This window comes from Parasteatoda tepidariorum, chromosome 11 (assembly GCF_982258835.1).
Source record: "Parasteatoda tepidariorum strain Cologne lab strain chromosome 11, Ptep-v5.0, whole genome shotgun sequence".
Taxonomy (NCBI): domain Eukaryota; kingdom Metazoa; phylum Arthropoda; class Arachnida; order Araneae; family Theridiidae; genus Parasteatoda; species Parasteatoda tepidariorum.
In genome coordinates, this window is record NC_141765.1 from 26936777 (window position 1) to 26956011 (window position 19235).

Here is a 19235-nt window from a genome sequence, read left to right on the forward strand (position 1 = left end):
TCATCTTTCAAAGGACTTTCAGAATTCAAAGGATATTTCCCAATATTAGTTTTAGAAGAGTTAGGAATATAAATTTGTTTTAATAATAAAAATACTGTCAGAGCATAAAAGGATAGAATGTAAATTAAACTAAAAAGAAAAAACTCTTTGAATAAGAATCTATCTCTTATTGTTGACATATTAAATCATGCCTGACAACATTGGAGGAATAAAATAACGGAGATTTTACTATACGAGTTAACTTTTGATACATCATGCATAATCATGTAAGTCAAAAAGGGAAATTCAAAATGGGAAATAAGCACTTACATTTAGCGAAGTAAAAAATAGGCATATAAATCTTAATCTAAAGAAGATTTTTTTTAAAACTATTATTTATAATTACTTAAACTATTAACACTCAATATACTGCAGTACTAGCAGTAGCACCATCTGTTGAGCAACAAGAGAAGTAGTTTTGACACCAGTAAATATTTTATCACCAAGAAATTTATTAAAAATTTTTTTTCAACAAACACAGTAAAATTTGAGAACATATGGGTAAACAGGAGATGGTAGCAAAATACAGGAGTCTTCGTTAAAAAACAGGAGAGTTGGCAGGTATGTTAAATAAATGAATGAAGATTAAAAACTTAAATAATGGAATTGTCTAGCTTTTTTTATTCTATCAATTATGTGAACTATTTATAATAGTTGATTTTTACTGTAGAACATTATATTCTTTTAAACTAAATGATTCATAATATAAAAAAAGTAGTAAGGATGTTTCGTCCATCCAGCCTTTTTCGTGGACATGAACAAAAATTCAATATTTTAAAAAATTCAATATTTAATGTAGACAAATATAAACATTTAATGCATTAATATCGAAAATCATTATAGCTTAATGCTTCATAAATAATAAAAATAAATGTTAAAATATGCTGACACTTATTTCAACCTATCTACATCTAGCAATAATTTTCTGCAATCTAAAAATAATTTTTTAAGGACACTGAGATTTTCCAGATAATTTTTCATAATCTATAAAATTGGTGTTATAAAATATTTACCGTATATTCCGGCGCATAACGCGAACCCGTAATTTCTAATACTTTTTTTAAATTTTAAGATATACTCTTCCCAAATGTAATTTTCCAAAAGGAATTTTTGTTCATGTCCACGAAAAAGGCTGGATGGACGAAAATGGTGTTAAATTGAGGGTAAAAAATGTCTGGCAAATCCATCCTGGTTGAGTAAGAAAACCAGAAAGCCTCTTAGTGTGGGACATGTTTAGGTCCCACCTTACAGATAATACAAAAAAATTGTTGAAACAATGTAACACCGATATGGCAGTTATTCCGGGCGGATTTACACCATTAGTTCAGCCGTTGGACGTCTGCTTAAACAAACCATTTAAAGCCAATTTAAAAAAACACTTGGATGTTGGAGGGCGAGAAAACCTTTAATCTATAATTTTTAATATTCGGCGCATACCGCGCACCCGTAAATTCCAACGTTATTTTTTGTATTAAAAACGCGCGTTATACGCCGGAGCATACGATAATTAATATTTGATTCCAGGTTCATATTTTGTAATGTTCTATGAATTAACAGTATGAAACATACCAATTCAATGCTGTTGGTTGCTCGTCAGATAATGCTTTATTTAGATTAGGGATTACCAATATTTTGTGTTAACTGTGTCATATGTCACCTAACAGTAAAGCCATTGGTTGCAACATCAGGCTTTTTAATATTTAGAAATTTGCAATTCTAAAAAGTTTTAGGTAAATTGTCTGCAATTAATTTTATAGTAACTTCTGGTGGCTTCAATATTAAGTTAGTTATTATATAATACTTAAGTAACTCTCCAGCAGCTCTGATGTTCTTTAATATCATAGCCCACTTTCCCCACCAATTCATTTCAGAGAGGAGCCTTTTGAATATGATTTTACTCACACACCGCTAACAAGGAAAATCATCACTGTGTGATACAGCAGAAATCTCTTTAGACAAATTTTAATGTTGCCTTGTAATTATACATGAAAGATTGATATTTTCTGTAATTGTTTGCAAGAAAAAATTAATACTGTTTGCTGATGATCGTAAAAGTTAAGTGTCACTAATATCTGCATGACTAGTACTGTTTGTGGTTCATCCCATTCATGTTCCTGTTTAATAAACAATACCTTCAAATCTTCTGCTTTAAGTATTTTTTCTACCGCACAAGAGGAACATTGTTGAACCTTAAAATACTAAAAAAGGCTTGTATTTTTAGTTCCAAACTATAAATTTAATAGCTGTCAAATGATAGAAAGAACCACCCCCCCCCTCAAAAAAAAATTTGATATTAAAGCAACTAAATATGTCTATAGGCAATAAAGTTGATATGAAAAATCAGGTTTTAAAAAATCATTAAAACTAAAAAGTTGAATTTTTACAACTTTCAAAATTTACAGTCGCCATTAATTAAATAAATTGCAAAAATAAATTTTTTAAAGCACCCTATATTATATAAATAATCAAGAAACTGAACCAAAAAGATAAACTTGATTAAAAGCATCATTGGGTTATAAAAATAATAAGATGTTAATATATATATGTGTGTGTCATGCCTACGTGTTGTGATGGAACTGTCATCAAGGTAGATGTTGTAAATAAAGATATGAAGAGTTCGCACGAAGCGGCTGAAAAGTAAAGACGTGTTCTTTGGTAAGAGTCTAATTATTGTTTGGACAGTGAGATATCAGTGTTTATATATATATATATATATATTAATATATATATATAAATATTTATATACATATAAGTTTAAAATGAAGATAAAACAAAAAAAAATTATAGTATATCTAATGAGTATAATGAATATTATATACAGTGGAAAGTCGCGTATCCGGAATCGGCGGGACTTTCCGAAGTCCGTATATTTGATTTTTCCGTATAATTGACCTCCAAGGTAAACAAAGCTTAAAATGATCTGAATCTAAGAAGCAGAAAATAAATAAACATTATTTTTCGGGCAATAATGTTTTAGTATTAGAATGATATCTAATCAATCATAAATAAAATATTAGAAAAAAATAATTATTGCTATTCTAAAAATAAATATAGAAAACGAAAAAAATTCCCAGTTATGAAAATATTAATTGCTCTCTCCACCATTTTAAACTAGAACGATTCAAGCAAGAAGGGGAAATTCCCGTCATTCAATAAGGTGGGTAGGTGGAGAAGAAAAATTCATTTCCTCCTTACTTGTCATTCAAGTTGAGGGCGGGGTAGTGACAAATTCGTATTTTCTCTCCCATCATTGGCTATCAATCAAGCATAAAGGCGTGGCATGCTAATTGGGTTCTCTTTATTTTTTCTTGTGTGACTAAAGGGGATTCCCCCTCCACTGTAACATTCAAAAAGGTTCCAGGAAATGCCTCTTTTACGAGCCAGCTGCATAGGAAAGAAGGGGGAGGGAGGGGACTCAGTTGTGCTCTTTTGAAAACAACCCCCCCCTTTCCTGCATTCCAGAGGAGGAGCCTCATGGTCTTAGTAGATCTTCTGTTCTCTTTTCTGTTGATTTATGGGTTCAATGCATAGATCTCTAGAAGCTGAGAAGGGGAAAAACCTGTCAAAAGACTTCGTTTTTTTTTTTTTTTAAGGAGAGGGGAAGATGAAGAAATGTTTGTTTATTTTGATTGTTAAAAAGTGTCCGGGAAATCGACCCTTCCGGAAAAGGGACGTCCGGATATGGGACGTTACACTGTATAATGAGTTCTGTTTACTTGCAGCTTATGCGCAATGAATGAAACTTATTGTTTTTCTTAACTTTCTTTGTGTTTTCTTGTATTTATTTATTGTTATATATATACATATAAGATGTTCTTTGTTATCCTGCTAACATTTTAAAAAAATCTGAAATGGAAGTTACTTATATAAATAATACAATTATTAAAGACAATTTTAAAAAACACTAACCATGTTATTCATTAACCAAATATTTTACAGCAATTCATTCCAATTGATATCATCTTTGAGAGTAAGAGCAGCATCTTCAGAGCACTTGAAAAAAAAGTCATTTTTTAGTTATAGAAAAAGTAATACAAAAAAATCAAACATTTTTTAAAACAAAGAGCATAAGTAACGTAATTTCGTGGAGATACGCCGCGGCGTTATTGATTTAAAACTTGAAAATTTTGTAGGAAGGCGTATCTAACGGGGCAGCATATATAGTATTACAGTCGAACCTCCATTTAACGAAGTCGCTAAATCTCGATAATAAGTTCGCTATATGGAAAATTCGTTAAATAGAAAATCACCTTTTGAAATACTTAAATGACACAAAACAGGTTTCAAATTCATAAACACTAGATATAATTAAAATAGCAATGGATGCACCTTTATATTGTATAGTAGTACCTACTATTTATTTTAAAAATCTTAACCATAAAAGAAATCTGCATGGAAAGCAAGAATAGAGCAAAACATAATCCAGTGTTACACTATCACGCTACATGCATTTTCAACTAAAAAAAGCTAAATTTATGTATGAAACTATAGCTACATTTATTATCGAGTAATTTCAAACATACATTACCACATACGTTCATAAGTTTAATTAGTACTGATAAAATCCGTTAATTTTATCTGAGTTTTTCGTTTGAAATCCAAACAAAAAGGGAAAGGGATTTCACTGCTTTCTCTAGAAGTGGTTTCAAAAATCAATTCAAGGTCATTTACCCCATAAAATGTGTTAACAAGTTTAAAATGTTCTGAAATATTTTGGGAAATAGGGCAAGTGGATTTCAAAGAAAAGTTCGTAAAATAGAAAATTCACTTCGCTATTTGGAAGTAATTTTACAAAGAAATTTTTAAAATGTTCTTGGTTCCTCGAAAAATTCGCAAAATGGAAGTTCGTTAAATAGGAGTCCGGCTGTAATTTTTTTTTCTTCTTTAAAAAATTTTGTTTTTTAGAAACCCCATTAGAAATTTCCTCATCATTTTTTCCACATGTCACTAGAGTTTTTTTTTATTTTTTCATGCTTAATGTTACGCTAAAGAATGGTCAGCCGATTTTTGAGGGCACGGCGTATATACCAGGGCGGCGTTTCTCCAGGAAATTACGATAATATAATTAACTATGATTCAAGTCAAGATCAAATAATTTTGTTAAGTGCAAAATAAAATAATTTTTTTTTTTGAACAACCTATTTACGGATTAAATATGAAATGCAATTTTTACCATGATATGCAATTATTTATAAATAATAAATAGTAAGTTTCGCTTTAAATTAAAAATCTGAAATTAAAACAAAATCTATTTTCTGGAGAAACCATCTACATTAAACACATTTATTTTCTTCCAAAATAGAGAGAACAGATGTAGCTAGTAAAATTTGTTGGCATATCCCTCAACAAAATATGAATTAATGTGATGTTCTAAATTACGTAACATATTTGAAAAATTACTAAAGTTCAAGGTTTAAAAACTAAATAAAAAATTAAGAACTGCCTCAATTACAGATACCATGCACCAGTAGATAAAAATAACTATAATTTTATACTATAAATCCTAACGAATAGTATATCCTGCACAAAAACATTGAACAGGAATATTTTAAACCATTTAGCAATACCTGATGTTATATGAGGGTGATTCAAAAATAAATAATAATCTTTCTCATACATTTATTGATTAATATGCGCAAATTAAATTGATTAGATGTTAGATTGTGAAAGGTTTATGCAATAAACATCATAAATATTTTTCAGTAAATTTCTGATTTGTAAACATTTAAAATTTATTAGGTTGTTCGGAAAGTAATTTTACCTTTTCTTATATATAAAAGGAAATAAGACTTTTTTATAGTGAATAAATATTTTATTGAATTATATTTTTTCTATTCTGGTTCAATACCTTTTGTCATCTTTCTCGCAGCAGCATGATTCTGCACTAATGAAGTTTTTATTTATTTATTTTTGCTGGCAAAAAATCTAATTTAGTTTATCTTTTGTCACTAAAAAGTGAAATATTTTTTGCAAAGATCGGAACAATACTGTAGATTACTGCATTTCAAAAATTTTTTTTTTGAAGCTTGGGAAACAAATCACAAATGCAAACATCAATATTGCCTGATCGAAATAATGCAAATCAGTTTTGGAGCTGATGTACTGTCAATATACCTTTTTTTTTTTTTTATATAAATCGGATAATTTTTCGTGCTCAAACAGCCTTTGTATCTTTTCAATGTTAAAAAAGTAAAATATGCCAAAATTGCAGCTTTTTATTTTCCATATTTGAAAGGGAATGAACCAAAATCTACTGCAAGGAAAGAAGCCTTGCTATATCAGTAGTCAAAATATTGAATTATTATGCAGCTTAAATGCGGAGTTGACTTTGAAAAAATTTAATTAAGTCTTCTGTAAGTAAAAAGGAAAATTACTTTCCAAAAAACCCAATATATATTAATATTTTAATTCAGTTTCCCTTTAATAATTATTAACTACATTTAATTTTATTATCTTCAACTCGAAAATTCTAGCATAGGACCCACTTATAACAAGCCTACAATTAACAAAATTTCAGATTCCATGAGTGAATTAGAACAAACTCTTTGGATATATTTAGGTGTCATTTAGAAATTGTTTAATCATTTTCATATTGAAAACAGGAATAACCTTCAGAGAATACCAGCTAAATTGAACAACAGGCTAGCCTAATGTAGTATTTCAAGAAGATATGGAAAGAATTTTAAGGGAGCTTGAATATCATCAGAAAAGTGCCTGTATGGTTACAGCAGCATTTCTGATTTCAGAATCACAAAACATAACAAGAAAAACTCATTCCTGATACTAACCTTGTTTAAATTCATGCTTTAAATTCAGTAGTTTAAAATGATAAAAAGCAAAGATTTATTCATAAAAGCAAAATAGGAAATCATAAAACTCTTAGATAAAAGTGTAAAAATGTTGCAATACGTAAGCAGTACTAATTTTTTTTTTAGATGAAAATTAGGGAAACCAAAGTTTTGTAAAGCTACAAAATAGCGATAATTTCTCACTTCTCAATAAAAAATCTGAAATTTATTCATGTAAGTTGCTTTTTATGTTTAGTTATTTTTTGCACTAACCACAAATTTAGATTTAGCAATCCACCGGGTTCGGCAAGCCCTTTTTTGTTTCCTGAATTCCTAACTATTTACATCTCACTGTCTTTAGTTTATATATTATACTGAATATTGCATTTATGCATTCGTAAACTAAAAGAGAGAGAAAATTATGCACCACTACAGATCATATTCCAGAAACTAGAGTACTTCAACACTACGAGACAACAGATATATTGCACTATTGCCAACCTTGACATATATTTATGTTAAAAGAAAAAAAGGCAAAAATCATAATTAAGTACTCACTGTATCAGAAACATTAGGTAATGAAAGTGGAATACAACCATTCTGAGGGATAGTGTCATTGATAACTACTTCAACTACATTTCCAATAGCAAAAGTTTTTCTAGCCTCATTAACTTTATGGTGATTAACACATCCATATTTTGAACATTTGTGCAACTCCACATTTCCAAACACATTACGGCCAATATTTACAACTATGCGAGAATTGAATACAGATTTTATATAGCCCTTTACAGTCTTGCCTTTCTCTACTGTTTTAGGACACATCTCTGGAGAAAAATCTTTGACAGACTTCAGCTTTTCACAGTATAATCTAAAAAAATAAATTTTGGAAAAATTTTATGATAATCAAACCATATTAAGAATCATATTAGATTTTAAAAAAATATATTAGTTTTAAAAAAATATAATGAAGTCATAGTGCAACTTTGGTAAGTTACACAGCACACACTCATTTGTCAAAATAGTTTTTACTAAGTATTGATGTTTCAATTTCCTTTGCAGTTATGAAGTATTCTTTAAAAAAAATCAAATTGTTTTGAATCAATGAGTTTAAAAACAGGTCACTTCTAGTGGATTTTGTGTGCATGGTCGATTTTTGGAATCATCAATTCAGTTAAATTCAATAATTATAGGAAACAAATAGTAATTTTACTTCAGAAAGTTCATATTTAAATAAATTTATAATTCGAAGGAAGAAAAACGATTTTCTTTAAAATTTTAATAAAACAATATTTTACTAACCTGGACTTTCTTAAAGAAAGGTAACAGACTTTTTTATCATGATTCACCTCTAAAACATGGCACAAAATAAATTTGAACCTAAGAAGTTTCTCTATTACAGGTTTAAGAGCAGTGTAAACATCTTGAACATCTGTGAGATGCACAAATCCAGTATAACCGTATGGCAATTTCAAAACTAACTTTCTATCAGGACTTCCAACAGTTAGTAAGCCAACAACATTTCTTCCTGTATCAGGCACAGAAATTTCTGAAAATATTTAATTTGAAAAAAAAAAAACATTACATTGATTTATAAAATGTTGCATTATACATCAGTTGCACACAATGCATTAAGTATCAGTTAGGATTTTAATAAATAAGTTTAAATTTTAAGGGTACAAACCTGGCCTAGCTAGATTTATTTCATCACATTCATCGGAAGATGCTAAGTGACTAAATGCAGTAACAGTTATTGATTGACCAACTTTGAATTTCTTTTTCAGTTTACGAAGAATCTAAAGTAAGAAATTAAATTTAACATCATACCTGACAACCCAGAACAGAGTTACAGATATTTCATTAAAAAAAAAAAAATGCAAGAGGGGAGGCATTTAAAAAGTAAAAAAAAATATATTAATTTGCACTGCTTAAACACAAGCATACAAAAATATTTTTTTAGTTAATTAAAATCATCTCTTTCTGAAAATTATACTTTTAGAATTTTAAACAAAAATTCAGACAATATCAAAATCAGATAGTTTTTACTTTAACACACTGGTCAGTTTTGGAGATTGCTCAATTTGTGCCACCACTGGTGCTTGAGAAGTACCACACACCACTGAGGCCTAGTGAGTGAAAATTAAAAAATTCAATTGATAGAATAGAAGCTATGAGGGGGTAACAGGTAACATCGATCTGTTCATCAATGTGTTAAAATAAAAACTGAATTTTTTTTTATTATCATTACATATAATAGTAAAAACAACCATAATATTTTGAAATGTTTTAATCGAGATTAATGAGGTACAAGCATAAAATTTATGCTGCTTTGATTTCAGATATTTAAAAAATCATAAGTATGAATATTAATAATTTATAAAAGAAAAAATATTATTTTTAATACTAGAAATATTAGTTATGTAAAGTGAATAAAATAAGTGAAAAAACTAAGATATAATCAGATATAATTGTGTTTCACTGTAATGTAACTGAATGAAAATTTTCTAATTAAACAAGTTAGATAGAATTCTTTCAATTAATTTTCAAAAACTCAATGAATTTGCAACAATAAATAAATGGCAAATTTTTTTATTTGATATATGAAATTTCACTATTCATTAGTTAATGATAGACTCAAGCATAAAGGTTTAGCTAGAATTAAGACTGGGCAATGTAATAAATTTTATATCTTGATATATTGTCTGTTAGACATCGCGATGTTCAACAGATAAATAATATGTTCAAGAATTATCAATTAGAAATCTTTAAAACAATCAAAAATAAATAAAAAGAATAAATCTATAACTAAAGAAAATGTTAATTCTAAAAAAATGCTTCTTTAACTTCAATAGCATTGTTTAATTTTTTTCAATTAAAATAATGAAAATGGATTGACTTAAGACTGATGTCTTTAAGTAAAAACAAACACTAGCTTTATTTAATTTTTTTTTTAAATTAAAAATGACTTTAAGATTTATTGCTTAAAAATAATAATAAAAGTGTAACAAAATAGGTTACATAAATGCATTAAAAATTAAAAAAAAAAAAAAAAAACATAGAAATGTTCACTTAAATAAAACATTTTTTAAATTATTTGTTAAAAAAAAAATGTGCTTTTGAAATATCAGTAGGCCTTTTTTTATTTAAAATAATAAAGTTGTATTGATTAATGGTCAAATGGTCTTAACAAATGTAAGTTTTTTTTTTATTTATTTATCAATATTTCTTTTTAAAACTAAAATTGACTAAAGACTTATTAGTATAAAAATAATACCGACTAGCTAACAAATTATAAAACGAAAACGTATTGAAAAATTTTTAAGAAATTTTTTAAAAAAAATACTATAATAGCACTATTGTTAAATTATTGAAAAGCGTTAACACATTGATTAACTTTTGATTTAATTTAAAAAATTTAGATGTTTTAACTAATAGCCAAAATAAAAATAATAAAAATGCAAACTTTGTTTTAATTTCCTCAAAAATAAAAGTAAATTTAATAATTGTAGTCTTTTTAAATTAAAAACAACTAACGATTTATTGATTTAAAAATAATCAAATTCTGCCACATTATACTTACTTACATTAAATAAATAAAAACTTTTTATAACTAAGTACACAATACATAAATATGAAACATCCCTATTAAATTGTATCGCTTAAAATGAAATACAATATTAATGAAAAAAAATCAATGAAAAATAATTTTTTTATTCATAATTTCTTTTCATTAATAGATTGAGTTCAGAACAAAAATTTAAGATAATAGCGATTGTGCAGCAATAACAAAATAACATTAGGTCTACTAAAAATAATTGACAAGAAAAGTTAATTCCCAACAAATAACAAAAAATATGATGAAAACAATACACTATAGAGATGAAATTTCATTTCAATCGGAAAATAGTTATCCTCCATTATAATAAAAAGCTATATATGAGAAAAATCACTAGATAAATGGGTAAAAATAAACGATAAAAAAAGCCAATCGATATTAAATTAAATATTAATCGTTCAACTTTTTAAATAGAATTTTTTTTAAATAGATCATTGTAAACATTTAAGATAACTGTTCAATTTGTTAATATTTATAAGAAATAATCTTTAAGTAGCTTAAAAAAATTAAACAACTCTAAGAAGAACTTTATTTTTCTTTTGAGAAGCTGCTTTATATATGAATAAGTAATAAAACTGAGCCCTCTGCTTAATCTGTACCTTTTTAAATAATGACACATAATTTTTTTTAAAAAAATTTAAAGGCATACCTTTGGATTTTCTGATATATTAACGAAGTCTAATTTGCCCAACTGATAAGGAGAAAGCCAAACTAAGGCAGTAGTATCATAAACCTAAAAAAAGTATTACTTAATTAATAATAAAGAAAATATAAAGTTTACAAAGGAAGTTTAAATTTAACATACCTTGTTTAAAAATCCTATGAGAGGTTTAGAAGAGTTCAAAAGATTATCTGAAGGAATGCTTGAAGGATTTATTAATGAACATTCAAGAAAAGAAGTTGCGTTTCTGTGACTGATAACCAAATAGTTTCGCTTGCGTCGTTCAAATGACTTCAAAACATATACTTTTAGAAGCTGTCCAACAGCAAAGCTCTTGAAAGGAAATTCGCCCTAGTTAAAATTAAAAAAAAAAAAAAAACAATAATTTTTTAACATCTAATAAAATAATTATTATAAAAATTGGAAAAATGTTTTAAGAGTACCAATTATAGCATTTCCAAATTTTAGAACCAAAATTTAAAGATTTAATTATAACTACACAACTTTATTTTACACAAAATTGCTAAACAGTAGAACTAAACAGCTACATTACAAAATTCGTATTTAATCTTTCAGCTGTTGACTCTTAAGTCACTTTAAGGTAAGACCTGAAAGCTTACTATTTCAGCGGAGTGATTTTTTTTTTCTCAATAAAGATTTTCCTATAGGTATATTTTCCGCTATGTTGAAAATCGGGAAATAAATGCGGCACAGGCAATTGAGAAAAAAAAAATTCAGGATATTTTTTTCACATTTATGAGAGGATTTTTCTATCTAGCTAATGGAAATTAAGTTCAAATGTCACTAACAATGAGCATTTCAAATACCACTGTAATTGTTGTCTGTATCCTTTGTTACTGTTGAAAGAAATAATGACTTTTTCCTGATTACACATGAAGTACAGGTCTTCCTTTTATCTTTTTAATGCATATACTCTCCTACTATTTTTAAATATATTATTTTCCCCTAAGTATGTTGAGCTTTAAAAACAAGTCAATGAGGAAGAATGTTTTTTTTTTCTATCTTAAAATTTAATTAAATTTTTTTAGGGACTTTAAACAGGGTTGCCACTCAAATCTGGAAAAAAAAATTCCCTGTGTTTTCCCTGTACATATTATACACAATATACTAAGAGGAAACAACAATTACTGCGCTCTTGTGTTAGCTATAATGGGCTTACCTCATTTATTAGTTTTAATTGCTGGAAAACAGCTGAACATACTTAAATAATGCTATAGTAAATTAAATAGTTTAGTATAGCTGAAATATGATGGTTAAATATTCCATAGATGAGATTCCGAGTGGTCACCATTTTTTAAAAGATAAAAACAAGAAAACAAATTCCCTGTATTTCCCTAGTTTGTAAAGAAAAAATCTAAATTCCCCACATTTTCCCTGTTATTTTAGGTGATTTTTAAATTCCCTGTATTTTTCAGGTTTCCCCTGTTCTCTCTGTGGAGTGGCAACCCTGTATTCAGGGTTATATCCCAATTTTTAAAGATTATTTATTGGTCTCTGATTAGGAGAAAATCTCATCTACAAATCAGTTTATTCTTTGACAATACACAGGACAGAGATAGATTAAATACTTAAACTTTCATCAAATGTGAAAGAAAGAAAAAAAACAATATGGTAGTTTATTCAATTTCATTTCCTTTGCTATTAGTGAAAAATACTTAGTAGATGCTTTACATTTATTCTTTAGATAACAAAAGCTTTAACAGTAAAAAAACTGGCTGTTTTACGTTTGTTTCTGATTAATATGCATATAATTAGCACACTTCAAGTAATTTTGAATAGTATTTGAATAACATTAAACTGAATTTAAAATACTCAAAACAAATTAAGGCAGTTTTGAATAAAAAAAATTAAGCATTTTTAATCCTCTCGCGCCAACTGTCACCTATACGCGCCAGCAAGAAAGGCACTCACTTCCGGGCCGTTTTCTAGTTCACCCCCGGCCGTCGCCCATTAGTGCCAGTGTCCTGGAACATTTAAAAAAAAGTAATATTTTTGCCAGAAGATGGTATTGTATGTCCATATGGTTTCAGATACATGTAGATTTGACCTTCTACTCAAAATGAGAGTAGTATGACTCACATACACGTGGTTTTTAGGGGGAAGGAATGAAGGAGAAAGGAATGTTTCAGAATGGCTTTCTTTTTTGATGGCTCTTTAAATTCGTAAGTGGTATTTGCTTACAGTAAGCAGGGGAGGTTCCCCCCCCCCCGCTTCAGCGTTGAGTATTTCGATTTGCGGTCCAGTTTTTAGTGGAATGTTAGTGTCTTCAAATTTTTCATACGAAAAAAGAATTTTAAGTCATATAACTAGTTTTCAGATGTATAATGTTAAAAGTTTAAGTACATAATGAAAATAAATTGTGTAAAATACACATTTAAACAAGAAATAATTTAAGTGAATAAAGTATCTATAGAAATATATATATATATAAAGCATATGCCATTTAAATACTCTACAGAACATTATTAAACGCGTTGATATTTCAGTAATTTCACGGATTTAGGCTTAACAGCAAATAAACCCTCCGGCCCTGGACACACTTGCGAGAGAGACTGCCCGCCTCAGCGATAAGGGTGCGTTTGCGCTTCCCATCGCGAAAGGGTTAAAGGCTTGAGATAGTAGGAAGCCTGTTAAAAATGATTAAACGCATTGATATTTTACGGCATACATAAGCTAATTCAAAAGGAGATAAAAGTGCAAGCATGCTGAATATGAAACGATTTTAACTATATTTTTAGTCAGTGAGGTTTTTCATGAATGAATCATTTATAACAAAATATATATATATCTAAAATCACCGCAGGATGCTTGATGAGTTAAAATTTTGTTATTGCTGTGAGTTTTTTCTCTTTATCCTCAACAAATTATCAGTTTTACAACACTCTCTCTTTGCCATGATAAAATTAGACATTTTCATTATTTTGGAAATTCCACAAAGACAAAGGTTGAAAAAGATATTTACAGCTACAATCACACCTGGTAAATTTAGAATTGAATGGTAGGAATAGTAAGTTGCTTCATCTATAAGGTTTCACTATCCAGTTGACATAGGTTTCTGTAGAAAGACTTGGGATAAAAAACTCAAATGATTTCAAACTACAGCAATGAGGACAGCTTGAAATGCAGCAAGAAGATTGAATGTCAAAAAAAGTGAATTTTTTTTTCTATGAAAATATATTAACAGGGTACATGTAAAAATTAGAACAAATATTACCCAACCATGACTAATCACCTACCTTCTTTTAGGGCTCATATATTAATGGCCATGGCAGGAATGCCACATAATTTTGACTACCATCAGACGACATAAAGCCCTTTGAGGTGGTACCCCGTTCTCATAATTTCTACACCAGAATCAAAGAGAGAACTTACAACTATGTCTAATTTAACATGCATCATACATGCCGTTTGTTTTGTCTGCTGCCAAGATAAAACTCATAACCCCAACTGTCCGCCAAGCGGTGTGTTACATCTTTCTTCCATTAAACTAAATTTTTACCTTGCGATAGATGGCGCAGTGTGCGCATCTGTAAGGATACATAGCTTTTCTCTTCAGTCTTTTGTTTGTTGTCGTTTCGTTAAGTTTAAATAAAAAACACTAAAAAATATTGGCTTGCACTGATTCATTTCAAACCAATAGCCAAAAAGATCCCGAGATACAAAATCTGGCGCTCCAACGTAAATATCCATTGACGAAAATATGGATAACAATTGCTTAATTCAAAGAAAAGTTCTTCGAACAGCCGTAACAAAAACAATAAATGAACTGGAATCTTCAATCGAAGGTAACAACATCCAGTCAGCATCAGTAGCATTTGCTAAACTTGAAGAAAAATCAAAGAGATTGTTTGAAAATGACAAAATCGTTTTTAAATATCTGTCTGTAAATCCAGAGGATCAAACCGAAACTGATAAAGAAGAAGTAAAATCCAAATCCTCAAATCTTGATGAAGTTTTAGAAAAAGAATTGGAACAATGTGAAAATTACAGAGATAACGTTACTGCAGCGAAACTGCGCTTCCAAGAGTTTTCGAAATCCAACGGAAGTGTAAACAAGCAAGCAAAAGTCATATCGTCAGATCGGATAAGCATCAATTTACCGAAACTCGAGCTAACAGACTTTGACGGAAATCCCAAAAATTGGTTCGAATTTTGGGCTATGTTCCAAAAAATCGATGAGGATCCTAAAATAGAGGACGACGTAAAATTCGCCTACCTGATGCAAACAACAAAAGGTAAGGCTTTCGATTTTGTTCAGTCTTATCAAGTTTCTAAAAGTGAATATAAAACTGTTATTAAAAATCTAAAATCACGTTTTGCGGATGATAAAATGCTAATCGAGTTATATGTACACGAATTATTAAAACTAATTTTAAATCAATCCCAAAACATGCCTTTCATTAATTTAGTAGATCAATTAGATACTCAATTGAGCTGTTTAGAAAATTTAGGTGTTACTAAAGAAAAATACGCGTGCATGCTTTATCCGTTAGTCGAAGCGTCAATTCCAGAGCATATTTTAATTGCATATTTTAATTGAAAGAGAAAGAAATTCTACTTCTCGTTCAACAAATGCAAACATACACGACCTTGAATTACTAATGCAATTCCTTTGGAACGAAGTGATCGGTTCAGAAAGGATTCGTATTGCGAAAAAATTTTGCACTACGGATAAAAATAGAACGGGGAAATTAAAAACAGAAAATAACCAAAACATGATCTCGGCGCCAGGCGTGACGGCTTCAACTTTGTTTAATCAAATAAAAAATGATAAACGCAAAACAAATGTATTTTGTTTATTTTGCCAAAAGGGCACTCACAGAAGTTGTGATTGCTTTACTGCTCAAAAAATGACACTTCAAGAAAGAAAAGAAAAAGTAATAAAAATGAAAGCATGTTTGGCGTGTCTTAGAATTAATTGTTGTGCGGATAAATGTGGAATGAGTGTCCGGTGTGTAATTTGCTCCAAAAAACACTTTCCTATTTTGTGTCCTAATTTATGCAAAGAAGAGGAAAAAACTTTTTCTTCTTTGAACAAAACCGAAACTAATAATGTCGTCAGTAATAGCTCATCCGGTTCGGCAGATATTTTATTACAAACTCTTCAAATAAGAGTATTAGGGCCTTCGAAAACAAAAGTTGTTCGTTGTTTATGCGATTCAGCTTCGCAAAGATCGTATATAACTCGTGATGTTGCAGAATATTTAAACTTAAAAACTGATCATTCTGAATTTCTGACACACAGTTTATTTGGCGGTATTGAAACGGAAAAAATAAAACATTCAGCCTTAAAGTGTGAGCTTCAGGAAATTTTTCGTGTGAAGCTGTATTATTAGATAAAGAAACTATTTGTGGTATGACTCCTAAAATAAGAAAATCTTGTTAGACAAATAATAGAAGTTAGAAGGTATGAGGTTCGATTTTCCGTCGTCGATCTCATGCATTCAACTTGCGTCGGTGACGTCATGGTCTGCGGGGATCGGCCAGTTTATTTTCATTTGCTGTTGGTCGTTCTTGCGTGGATCATGACGTCACCTGTTATCTGTATTTAAGCTTCTGTTGAAGCAGAGCATTTTGTATTCTTTCTTTTCGTCACTCTGTTTGTGACATTCTTTATTACTGATGTTTTTAAATAAACTCATTTATTCAGAAACTTCGTTTCTCTCTTATTGTTGAGTTGTTGACATGACAATGATATGACATGATATGATATTCTGCGAGAATCTCGGCTGTCAAGGTTATGGGCCGAGTTTATGGCATAACCGGGATTCATGTTCTATCGTCCTGAATATCTAGTTTTGCATTAGCCTGGATTTAGACGAGTCTTTGTCAACTTCAAATGGAGAATCTTAAAGATGGGGGCCGTTCCCGCCAGCCAAATTTGCGAAGTGAATCGTCAGCTTAAATCACAAGTTTGCTATGGAGTACTTCAAGGTGCTGTGGATTTGAAAAATAATACCACATTTAAGAAAATATGATGCTTCTAAAGAATTTTTCTCCAGTTGACAAAACTAACAGTAAGAATTTATTTAAAGAATTTTAGACCGGAATTTGAAGTCGGCACATCCAAATTTGATGGCTACTGCTAAAGATTACGAAGTTTGGTATCTAGTATAGAACGAGCAGTGATACTCCCTTTTGCTTTTAAAGAACCTTTAAGTCATAATTGTTTCATCATGGAATCTTCGAACCTGCATATAGATTTCCTAAATTCGTGAAATTGGAGTACGTGGAAAGAAAATATGAAAGTAATCCTCATGGACCGAGGAGTGTGGAGTTTTATCTCCAAAACTGAACCTGCCCTACCTTCAGAAGCAAGTCGAAAAGAAAGTCAAGAATACCTCTGGAGACGGGACAAAGCGTACACGTCAATATTTCTTAGTGTGGAACCTGAATACCGAAGTCTGATCTCAGCGACAATGGATGGTGCTGACGCTTGGGAAATTTTAAAACAACATTTTGAGCCGACTACGAGAGCGAGAGTTATTAAACTCCTAGACCAGTTCTTCGACCTGAAATACACCCCAGGAGAAGAGGTTGGAATATTCGCTGCAAGATTAAAGAACCTGGTTTCTCAATTGAAAGAAGCAGGACATCCTGTTGACGACCTATACCAAGGATTCCAACTTATAAGATACTTACCCAAGGACTTTCAAGGTATAGTTCAGATTATTTATAGATGGGAGGACACTAAATTTAAATTTAAGAACATTTTAGACGAATTACTTTTGGAGGAGAGTAGACTTAAGCAACTTAATTTTGATTTAAATAATGTTAGTGATATTGCTTATAATGTTAATTCAAGTTTTAATGAAAAGTTAAGCATAACTAATAAGTTTAAATCTGGTTCTTCTAATAGTAAGGGAAATTTAGAATCTGCTAATATTAAGTCTAAATCCAAAACTAGTTGTGATAAATCTAAGATAGGACCTTGTTATCGTTGTAACAAATATGGTCATTTAATATCAGATTGTAAGCAAAAATTAAGGTGTAATTCAAAGAGTATAAAGAGTAAATTTAAACAAAATGCAAGTGATAATTCTTATTGTAATGTAACTACAAATGTTTTAGATAATAGTCTTTATATCGTTAAAGCAAATGTTGGCAATGTGAGTCATGAAATTGAGAAAGAAAGTTGGCTTTTTGACACTGCCGCTTCAACACATTTTTGTAATAATTTGGATTTATTCTTTGAATATGAAACTGTAGAAAATGCTTCTATGTCTTTAGCCATAGGTGAAATTGAGAGCCCAATTTTAGGTATTGGAAAGGTGCAATTTTTTAATAAGTTAAATGGTAAAATGCACAGAGTAACTTTACAAAATGTCATGTATTCTCCTAAACTTAGAAGAAATCTTATTTCTGGTTCTGTAATAGAGAAAGCTGGAGGTTATTTTGTGGGTGTTAAAAATTGTATTTCTGTGTATAATCGGGTAAATGAGAAGATTTTCTATTGTAAAAGATTTAATGGCTTGTATTATTTTAAACCAAATGCCTATACTAAGCCTGATAAAGATTTAGTTATTGACAGAAGTGTTAGTGACTCGAATGAGCAATTGTTTAACGTATCTGTTCAGACAAATGATTTAGACATCTGGCATTTAAGGTACTGCCACATAAATTGTGATTATATAATTCATACAAGTAAAAATTCTAGTGTGAAAGGATTACCTAATCTCAATTTTTTAGACAATAATTGTATAGAATGTAAATTAGCTAAATCTAAAAGAATTTAGTTTAAACCAATTTTAAGTATAAGGTCTAAGAAACCTTTGGAACTTTTACATATGGACGTATGTGGTCCAATGCCTGTCATTTCACATGGTGGAAGTCGGTACTTTCTTTCTATCACTGACGATTTTTCGAGAAAAGTTACTACTTTTCCCATTAAAAGGAAATCTGATGTTTTTGATTGTTTCATAAGATTTCAAAAGATTGAAGACAGAAAGATTTTTAAACTGTAAAATTGTAAATGTTAGAACTGATAATGGTATGGAATTTTGCCATAAAGAATTTAGTGATTTTCTTGAAAATGAAGGTATAAGAGCTGAGCGTACTAACGCTTATACGCCAGAGCAAAACGGTGTTAGTGAACGCTATAATTTAACTG

The 19235-nt window shown here is 29.6% G+C and overlaps 1 protein-coding gene across 1 annotated transcript in view; it reads right to left on the reverse strand.

The window, feature by feature from the left end:
- LOC122268403 (protein RRP5 homolog) overlaps positions 1–19235 on the reverse strand; it is an 86807-nt gene that overhangs the window by 1802 nt on the left and 65770 nt on the right. Inside the window, exons 18-23 of the mRNA XM_087155479.1 lie at positions 11249–11455; positions 11093–11176; positions 8512–8623; positions 8130–8376; positions 7386–7698; positions 3949–4032 (exon numbers count right to left, since the gene is read on the reverse strand). Coding sequence (XP_087011605.1) covers positions 3973–4032; positions 7386–7698; positions 8130–8376; positions 8512–8623; positions 11093–11176; positions 11249–11455 — 1023 coding nt within the window. The 3' untranslated portion in view covers positions 3949–3972. The remainder of the gene's footprint in view (positions 1–3948; positions 4033–7385; positions 7699–8129; positions 8377–8511; positions 8624–11092; positions 11177–11248; positions 11456–19235) is intronic.